General features: G+C 36.2%; 1 protein-coding gene across 1 annotated transcript in view; it reads right to left on the minus strand.

Moving 5' to 3' along the window:
• Positions 1–5,745: 5,745 nt before the first annotated feature.
• Positions 5,746–11,227, minus strand: part of LOC120352232 — a 37,647-nt gene continuing 32,165 nt past the window's right edge. Inside the window, exons 2-3 of the mRNA XM_039431987.1 lie at positions 8,021–8,185; positions 5,746–6,091 (exon numbers count right to left, since the gene is read on the minus strand). Coding sequence (XP_039287921.1) covers positions 5,870–6,091; positions 8,021–8,185 — 387 coding nt within the window. The 3' untranslated portion in view covers positions 5,746–5,869. The remainder of the gene's footprint in view (positions 6,092–8,020; positions 8,186–11,227) is intronic.

Below are 11,227 nucleotides of genomic sequence, written 5' to 3' on the forward strand. Positions count from 1 at the left end.
TATTCGAGATATGACTGATGAATTCTGAATTTCGAAGGGTTGATAAGAGCCAGAAATAACACTAAACAATCCGAAAGTTTCAATAATATTGAAATAAACTTGAAAATTTTGAGCAGAAAAATTAAAACTACTATCACTGCGTGGAAGTGTGATTAATAAATTAACAACATATTTAACAATATCAAATTTTCATTTCAGCATTATTATCTCCAATTTTATAAATAAGGATATTATTTGCTGATGATATAATATTTAATGCCATTATTTCTAATTAAATAAATTGGTAGCCCCTGTATTTTCATGCATGCTCTTTAGTTGAGTGCAGTAGCATTTACTTATTTCTTGTCAAGAATTTTTCATTCCAGCAAATGAATAATATCATTCATCCATTCATTCAATATCGATGTTTAAAATTTATCATTGTTTAATCATTAAAAATATCTTCTTGACAAATCAAATATAATCCTTTATTTTTAACAAGAATGAATCAGGAATACCGATATCAGTTATCCACTATAGAAGGCAGTGACAAGGCAAAGAATCGGCAACGCTGTCCTCCTATCTTCCTCTACTGCAATAATTATAAAATGGACATCACTACTCTATTGTCATAGATCCCCGGTTTCGTAATAAGGCGCAAAGTATGCAACCCGCCTTGCAGCTTTGCATTTCGTTATAAAAATTTCAGAACTAAGTTTGAACATAAAGCTGCGTACACATATACGCGCTTCCAACCCGCACCGAGCACGCTCCGCCCTCGTACCGCCCTCGTTCCTCCATCGAACCACAGTCGCTCCACCCACGCACCCATCATGAACTTTACGGAAGATGTTAGATCTCGCGTTCCCCGGTCGAACCACTGTTGCTCCCCGGTCGATCATCAATCGCTCTGTTGGAGTGACGTTCGGTTGCGGAGCAGAGCGAAAGTCTGTACGCACCTTATGATATGAGTGTTTCCCTATTTGCATTAGGACTGTATTTCCTTGATGAACAGAGTGTGGTTTGATCATGTCTTCAAATTTCAAATTGGAATTCGTATTGATTGCTTAATTTATCGAAAAGTTCATTATAGGGTATATAATACCAATCTAATGACAACACATTGCCATAGATAAAACATATTTAAATTTTCTATTCCTAGGGTTAAGCCACCTGAAGCGTTTCCCAGGCGTTTTCAGACGAGTCGGCAAGACAGACCTCTCCAATTGGCTGATTGGGTTGTCGTTCGGGAAGCAGCTGATAATCAGCCAATCAGAGAGCTTCCTGCCATACAGACTTGTCTGAAAACGCCTTCGAAAATCGCTTCATGTGGATTGGCCCCTATCCTAAATATTTTCCAGCTTCAATACTCTCTGCAAGTCATGTTATCAATTGCAGCTTCTCAAACTTTCACTGGAGAACATCGACGTTGGTAAACGAGCCTCAGTAGTTTAATCCATATACTTTAGCTACGTTATCTTGAGAATACAGTGCGTACACAGAAGACTACATACATTCGCACAACTCTCAAGACGTCGAGTTTCTGCAGCGAACAATTTACAGCGACCTCCTTAATCTCGTCGCTCCAAATCAGCTTCGAGCAGCGACACAGGATCGAGTCACTCGTGGATCACGTTAAACACCCGGATTACGCGTTATTTCACGACAATTAACGTTTGACTGGATGTAACGTGAGTTGAAAGCCGGTAAAGTTTGCCGAGTATTAAACATATAGTGAGTAATTCAGATTGTTTTGTCATTATTGATTAAATGGGAAATGTTAGTGTTATCCCATAAGGAGAACTGTCAGATTGTGGTGATTTCACTGTATCAAACCATACTGAGATTCATTATATATTGTCAGAATTGGTTAGATGGGTAGCGTTGGTATTATCCTATGAGGGATTCTGACAGTTTGAGGTAAATCAACTCAGATCCAGGACAATCACTACAGTAGGAATAGAAGATCAAGCTGTGGGTTGTGCCATTTGGAGTAGAAGGCCTTAAATTCCCTACTAAGCCTAGCAGTAGGCTTCCAATAGAGCATCTGGCCTCCAACTCCAAAGTTCAGCCTCCAATTGTAGTGGATTTGAAGATTCAAGAATTTAGTAGCTGGGATTTGGTGCGGTTTTTGAGTAAATCTACTGTGTAAATTGGAATTTCCAGTAGATTGCTTTGGTATACGAGTATGTTGGTATATTACTCGGTGTAATTTGTTAGTGATGAGAATATTCATGTGATATCTATAATTGACCGAGCGAAGTGAGGTCTAAGATTCAAGTCGGCGGTTTGGCATTTCTCTTTATGTTTAAATGTTTATATGTTGAGCATTTACGGCGAAACGCGGTAATAGATTTCCATGAAATTTGAAAGGTATGTTCCTTTTCAAATTGCGCGTCGACGCAAAAACAAGGTTTTTGAAAATTTTGCATCTCAAGGATAATATAAAAGGAAGAAGGAGCCTCCTTCATACGTCAATATTAGAGTGAAAATCAGACTATAGAATTATTCATCATGAATCAGCTGACAAGTGATTACACAGATGTGTGGAGAAGCCAGTCTATCACTGTATTTGTATAAGTCTCATAGTTTCAATCAAAGACATTTAAGAGGTATGCATACCTCTTAGACATCTCGCGCCGTACCGCCAAATTCCAATTTTCCAACTATAAAATGACTTTTAAATTCGATGAACTTGGAGAAAATTTGGCAAAGTTTGACGTTCAATAGGAAAAAATTGATAAGTGATATCAAAATTTGGCGGTACGGCGCCAGATGTCCAAATCTTTCTGAACAATTTGGTACCATTTTCATGATTATCGATAAAAGTTTTCAAAAAAGGGTACTGAAATTTTTATTTTCTTCATTTATAATAATAACTTTGGTGTAAACCCAGCTTTTAAAAATAGCGGTTGGAAAATAGCGTCCGAAACATGCTAGAACGAAGTGCCTGTTTCAGCCCTTTTTCCGAATTATAACATTGCTAACAGGAATCTCTAGGAATGCTGTTCAAAAAGTGTAGTACTAGGTAAATTTAACTGATGAGATGGGGAACCGAGAAAGGCCTGTTTAAATTTCTTCAATAATTCAGTAGGTCAAGTGTTCAGTTTGTCAAGTTTTCAATTAGATCCCATTTTCAATTGAGAGTGGCCATAGTCGAATGGATCAGATGCTGGCTTTATGATTCAGAGGCCCGGGTTCAAATCCCGGGAAGATATTTATCTCGGCCACTCCCGTGCTCGTTGAGCCGTCGGTCCCGGCTGTCTGAAAAGCAGTCGTTAGGTCATGTCAGAGGCCCTGAAATTGATCAGTAGCGACCTGAAAGCTCTGACACCAGACCTGAGCCAGCCAGGTCACTCGATATTATTATTATAATTAGCTCCTTGCGAATCACAGGTTACCTGCTAGTTAGAAATAAAAATCAGAACCCTTATTGACATTTTTTAAGATACAGGAAGAAAATAATACATTTTTTCCATTGTGGATGATGTCTACTGAGCCTTTTGCTCGTTCGTGAGTAATTAATGGTCAGTGCGTTGGTGAATAATTGATGACAAACCCCAATTCTTTACAGGTTCATATACATATCTTAAAACCCCACAATTCGGATCTAGAAATGAGAAGACTACAACCACGGAATAAATAGTGCTTAAATAATAGTGCTTCACTATTCTGTGCTACAACACACGACAAATTCCGAGTTTACTTATGTCCATGTTCATGTATAGCTTGAAAACTCAGACCAGTTATAGAATAGACACGCTGGGAAGTCTAGTCTCTGAAGCCAACATCTACTGCCATATCTCCAAATCGTGACGTCATCATCGGATAGAAGATTTTCAGATTGTGTCTATTTCAGAAGGATGTAAATTAATATTCATTAAAATGGTAAACTCCAGCTGCGCTCCCGCTGAAATAGACACAAACTGCTATGGAAAACAATGTAAACAAAAACTACAGAAAAGTTTTCTATCTGATGCTGACGTCACGATTTGGAGATATGGCAGTAGATGTTGGCTTCATCGACTTTCAGTATAAATATACAATAGGCCGTGTCTATTCTATAACTGGTCTAAGCTTGAAAAAACCACACTGTTTCCCAAAAGACGCGGTTGCAGAATCTAGATAGCACTGCACCAAAACTACGGCCGAAAATGATTTCGCAACCATTGGGGAGCCAAAAATAATTATTTATCGAGTAACGTGGTGTGCCGTTCACTTTCGCAGTGGTGTGGCAGTTTATTTTAGACTTTTTTCCGTGGACCCTCCGGGTGAGGTGGGTGGGGAAAAGAGAGTGACCGAGAGAGGAGGTTGAGGAGAAGCACGCAGTAGCAAACATAACGACGGAGGAACAAGAAGTCCTGAGGGAGTCCGTAGAACTCGCTTAGCCCGCTTCAGGAGCACACGGACGCCATCCAAGCAGGTTGATAAATAGTTGGCGGTTGGTCCCAGAGAGATATGCTACCACTGCTGCCGCTGGAAGCTGAGGGATTCACATTCACTTCTAGGTTACTCCCCCTAACCCATACAAATTCCCCCCCCCCCCAACGTCTATCACTACTCAAGGTAGAAACTCCTTGGGGACCGATTAGAGGAGGCAGGAAGGTAAGTCCAGCTCTTCCTATGGTCGCATTATATCTGGCATGTTTGAGGAGTCTTCAAGTCTTATCATTCTCTCTCACACGCACTCTCAATCTCTCTCTCTCTCTTACCCCCACCAACACCCCCCCTCTCCTGTCTTTCTCTCTCTTCTATTTCTCTCTCACTCTCTTCCGTCATCTGCTGTTCCCAAGCCATTCTTGTCAACTGTGAGGAAGGCTTCACTACTTCAGTCCCTGCCAACGTAGCCTCTATCTATCTTTGTGCAGTTGTTGCCAACTCCACCAACTGCAATCTGCTTTCGATTTCTGCAGAAACTACGCTCATATCGTAGGTATGCCTTCAGTGAGCTCCACGTTATAATGGCAGTGGAGCCAAATAATGTGGTGGGGGTAGTTCAAAATCATTATATAGAACAGTATCATGACGGATAAAAGAACTGCTACTGAAGTTAACAGCTGTGGTTGAAGCTTTATTTTAAGCTGCTGTCAAGCTTTGTTTAAATAATCGAACAGTAGGATTGGAACGCTGTATGATAAGTGTGAGCTGGGAATTGTATTTATGGTGGCTTCCTCCAAATTTGGATCAACTCACTATTCACCAGTTGATTGGCACTCACCTATTATTCAAATTGATGTAGGAGTCAAGATTCAATGTAGAAAAAAATTAAATGGAGGTTGAAGGAAAGACACATCTTGCAATTATTATTTCGATATATTCTTAATATTATTCAAAGCAATCGACAAAAATTGAATGATACTCAAAATAGTAGAAACTGAACACAAATCTATAGAGAAGATTCAAGAAAGATAAGAATCACATTTTATTTTGTTTCCTTCTCATTGTGCAATTGGTAGTGCTGACTTATCCCTTATCATACATTGCAATAAAGATATTGATAGATATATCTATTCTATTCAATTATTCATTTTTATGACTTGATTATCAATTCATTATAAAAACTCGAATTTTTAAAGGTGCGTACAGATCTTTTCCCTTATCATGCATTGCAATAAAGATAATCTATTCTATTCAATTATTCATTTTTATGATTTGATTATCAATTTATTATGAAAACTCGAATATTCTCAAGGTGCGTACAGACTTACGCGCTGCGCGACACATAAACGGAACGCGAGCAGTACGCAAGACGATAGCAAGTCGCGCGATTCCGTTCGCGCGCAACGAACACGTGACAAGCTTTTGCTCTGATCTCGATCATCATACTTAACGACTCCTTGTTCGCGGAACGCGCGTTTGTGGCGCAGCGCAGGTACATTCAGGTTCAAGATCAGTGTATCTGAAATTTCGTGCGATTCATTCTCTGCTTCCTAAGAATAGTTTTGGCATCAGGAAATACCTCCATGAAGACTCGCATACAATAACAGTTTGGATTATTTTTCTCTGACATACGAAACTCAAATTTATAAATACCATATGGAGCTATTGGTATCCGGGCTATTCTGAAATGAGATTGCGCTTTTACATGGAAGTTAACCACCTCATACAATCCCTGTGAAATAAAAAAATAATATTACTGGAACAAATAATGTGATACCAAATTTAAAAATCTATTTTATGAAGATAATTAAGGACTGAATTTTGTGAAGTGAACAACTACAATACCTAGCCTACTCCGGACTATGTGTAACCTTATCTAAAATCGGGAAGGAATAGCACAAGGTTACTCTATTTTTTCTCTTACTGTCATTTTGAAGTGTTACTTCTCATTGAAGATTTTTTGAAGTGAACAACTACAAGACAACCTATTTCGGACTATCGGACTATGTGTAACTTTATCTAAATTCGGGAAGGAAAAGCACAAGATTACTCTATTTTTTCTCTTCCTATCATTTTGAAGAGTTACTTCTTATTGTATGAAGTAAAGAATGAATAAATCAATGAAGAATATTTGTAGGATAGTTTCAAGAAATATACATTCATGTGTACAAACACTTGTTCTGTGTTTTAATCCGATTCAGATCTGGCATTGCAGTGACATTCAAATATTTTTTTTAAAGAAAATAAGAATTTCCGATTACAGATGAAAATAAATTAGATGTTGCATTTGTTCAAAATTATGAATGAATAATTACTATTGAACGAAAATCCCAATTAAATGCTGTAAATCACCTTGAAGACTTCTGCTACTGCAAATATTTCTATTCTGTATTATTTAACAAGTTGGTTCTACTCTTTGTTTCTAGAAGTTATCTACTTTTCCAAATATCTATTATCTGTTCTCAATAAGATAAATTCTCATCTGTTTTCATTATAATGTAGTGTTAGTATGCAATGAGTCTTGCAATACCTGGCAATACATTGTCATTTTTGTGATAAAGAATCAATAAAGAATGAGGAATCAATATTGACAACAGGGTAAAGTATAGTAGCGCTCATCGAATTTCCATCTAGCTGTTCACCCTGTTGTCAATATTTGCAGTAGCAGAATTCTTCGGGGTGATTTATCACAGCATTTAATTGGGATTTTCGTTTAATAATGAATTTAGAATAATTGATTAGACATAAATCATTCGAAACTGCTTCATGATAATGAACACATCCTCATGCCGTTGATTGAAGATTCCTCACTTCAAGGAGAAGACAGAACATGAAAAAAATGTATTCTACACATTTTGGATTTGTGGGAGTTCTGGTAGATAATTTATGTTATATCAACAACTGGTTGATGAGCAATGGAAGATAGAACATAAAAAACATTATTTTAAACAACTCATATTTTCAACTGAACACCTAATGACTTACTAAACACTTGCTAATTACTAATCCTATAAATCATTAAATCAGATACAAAGCCCATAAATCATTCATATTTTTTTCTTTTTACACGATACATATTTCCTTTTTTTAAAAATCACACTTTTTTATCTTGTTGTTGCTGTGCTGTCTAGTTTACGTCTTTTATCCTGCACCAACTCCACTGCGAACATTGTTATACTTATATTTCAATAGTATACTTACATTCAACTGTATTTCATTCTATTTTTTCATTCTTGTTATATTTCACTTTCTAGTTATTAAAGTTAATTTATTTATTAATTAAGCTCACGAACGGACTCATGTCTTGTGAGCTTAACATTCTCTTGTACTTTGATTTTTTGTATTTATACATTGAACATGTCAATTTGATTATTTTTGTAATATTGTACAAGGAATGAATAAATTTGAATTTGAATTGAAAAAAATTATAATCATCCGCACACAAAAAACAAACAAACAAAACCCAATCTAGAACATTGTACGCCATAGTGGAGTAGCTCAATTTCCATACAGAAAAAACTAAACAAGTAGAGGACACATTATAAGAAATCTCTGAAACTAATCATTGTATGTAATTGTAAACAATTAAATATTTTCTGTATTCGATGTAGTAATTTTAGTTTTTTTGGGAAATAATCATTTATTCATAATATGAACGTACCGGAATCGCTGCTAGACAAGCATTTTCTGGGTTGTAGCCTGTATACTCTGCCAGGTCATTGACAAAAGTCTTGATCCATTCAAGCCACTTACACGCTGGTCGAGTGATGTCTCCTAAACTGTTGTAATGGCCACTTGCTCCTTTGGTTGATGCTACTATCCGTACCTTATAAAGAAATGTTAAACTATAAACTATCATAATATCATACAACAATTTACTTGATTATAATTATTCATTGTGTATTGTGAGAAATCTTTTATTCTATGGAAGTAATTTATTGAACTATAGTAGAAAATAGAAGGTCAGGCCAGCAATATCAAAGGTAGTCGCGTGTAATCCTATACTTTTAAACAAGCAACTTCTGTTTATATGTTCAGATGTTTATATGTTTGTATTTACCGGATCTCGAAAACGGCTCTAACGATTCTCACGAAATTCAGAGCATAGTAGGTTTATAATAGAAAGATTTGATTGCACTAGGTATCATTCCTGGGAAAATTCGCTGAAGGACATTAAAAGGATAATTATGATCATCCTTGGAAAAACAGCTGATAATAATTATTTCGTCGTCTGTTGGTGATGGAAGTGAGTGAGCGAGTTCATGTGTGTGGGACTGTGTCAAAATTATGACTCAGCAGTTGAACTTTTGTAATCATTCAATCAGGTACTTAGTGCCGGTTGCAAAAAGCCGGGTTATTTTCATTCCTGATTAATTCCAGTAGATCCATCTTTTCGAAATGGTCATCTCTGATTTGGTTCACGTCAAGTTAATCAGAATAAAAATCTAACCGGCTTTTGTGCAACTGGGCCGTTAGGGAAATTTTTCCATTCCACTGGGAATTAATCTCAATTTACTGTGATTAGATAGAACATCTCTGTATGATTGTTATGAATGTTATTATAATATTTCTTCTTTCGTTATAATTTTTTTATGCTTTTGTACTTCAGAGCGAAGCTCGGTCCCCGATATTCAATTGATAAGTTTGAGGAGTTAATATGATAGATAAAAATAACAGCCCACAGAGCAGTCTGTGACACACGTCAGATGAATTAATACCTGACATTATTTTGATTGAAAAGCATCAATTTTGAAATACAAAATGCTCAATCGAAGCACATTTTCAACCTTCAAAAAATTGTAACTACTCCACATGAACATGTACTACAATAAACTTCATATCAAGCCTGAATTTGTTTTACAAAATACTACTGTGATATTTGTAACAAGAAGATGAGGTAGACCGCCCGAACTGTGGAACAAACAGGTGTATACGTGTATGAGGAATTTTATCGATGGGAACTGGAATAATCGAAATAAATAACAGATGAGATGCGAGAAACGCCTAGAGCTGTAGACTAAACTTGCTCACATTATAATTAATATCGGGGCACCGAACTTCGCTCGTTATTTTTATTTTTTGATAAACAGAACACAATTCTCTAGAATGATCCTGTTTATATTCCACAGCTGGCTATACGTAATCTTATGAATTTCGGGGATGCGATATTTTGATTTTTCACATACTCACTTTTTTACTATCCACAGCTGTTTCAGCCAAGGATAAATTATCCTTTTAATGTCGGTCAGCGAGTTTTCTCAAGGATGAGACCTAGTGCAATCGGTCTTTATATCATAGACCTACCATGTTTCAAATTTTGTGATAATCGTTAGAGCCGTTTTCGAGATCCGTTAAACATGAATAACCAGATATAAAAATAGCCAGACATAAAAATAACAAGTTATAAAAATAACCAGATATATCATTTGTTTCACTTTTGTGTAGTTGAGAAGTTGATATTGTGGTAATTATCAATATTGAATGAAAAAGACTAGGAAATTGTCAAAAATCACTGATTTATTGATAATTAGAAAGACCGGTTTCGGTTATTACACCATTGTCAATCTCTGATAAACTAAAACAAAAAATACAAGAGCAGCAGAATTATACTAGGCGAGTACTGCTAATGTAGAGGTCATTCAAACTATTGACTAATGTAATAGTACATTAGTCAATAGTTTTTCCATTTACATATTTGTTTTATTATCTTTCACACTTGTTTTCTTGGTTCTTATTTTGTACTGAAAGTAAATTTTATTATCATGGCGATTCTGTTGCTTAAGCCGCCATTTTGTCACACCGTTGAGTGGGAGGAGACTGTCTAGCTAGGCCAATGGCAGGGGTTCATGCCCTCGACCAATAGCAGTACTCGCCTACTAGTATAAATTCTGCTGCTCTTGTATTTTGTTTCAGTTTATCAGAGATTGACAATGGTGTAATAACTGAAACCGGTCTTTCTAATTATCAATAAATCAGTGCTTTTTTTGACAATTTCTTGGTCTTTTTCATTCAAGATATATGAATACAGAAATTACTCGCTTAATATGATAGGATGATGTGATATAGAAGTACAGGAAATTCCAAAACGATGGGAATAACTCTATGGGAAATAACACTAAGGGTAGAGAGAGAATAATTTATTATCCCTGAGTTGCACCAAAATGAAGTATCCGATAACTAACTTCATTTCCGTTACTAAGTGCTTATCTAGAAAAATTATTATAAAAATAATACATTTTTAGAAAATCTTACAGTGGTTGTATCTTTCGTTGTATCGAATCTTTATATCATAGACCTACCATGTTTCAAATTTTGTGAAAATCGTTAGAGCCGTTTTCGAGATCCGAAATTCCAAAACGATGGGAATAACACTAAGGGTAGAGAGAGAATAATATTATCCCTGAGTTGCACGAAAATGAAGTATCCGATAACTTACTTCATTCCCGTTACTAAGTGCTTATCTAGAAAAATTATTATAAAAATAATATTTTTTTGGAAAATCTTACAGTGGTTGTATCTTTCATTCTATCGAATCTTTATATCATAGACCTACCATGTTTCAAATCTTGTGAAAATCGTTAGAGCCGTTTTTGAGATCCGAAATTCCAAAACGATGGGAATAACTCTATGGGAAATAACACTAAATCTAGCGCCGCAGTGCAGGATGGTTTCTTACAGCTTGGCGTTGTTGTCATTCGAGATGGGTGTCTGGCTTGGAAGTGTTTCGGCCGCATTGCAGGATGACTGTTAACGGTTGCCGGAAGATCAACAGCTGGATTTTTTTTCGTTATTTTTCGTGATAGAGGAAATTCTGATTGCAGATTCGTTCTCAGCGACCCCAAGTTTAGCCTGAAGGCTCAGAATGTCA

This window comes from Nilaparvata lugens, chromosome 7 (genome assembly GCF_014356525.2).
Source record: "Nilaparvata lugens isolate BPH chromosome 7, ASM1435652v1, whole genome shotgun sequence".
NCBI lineage: Eukaryota > Metazoa > Arthropoda > Insecta > Hemiptera > Delphacidae > Nilaparvata > Nilaparvata lugens.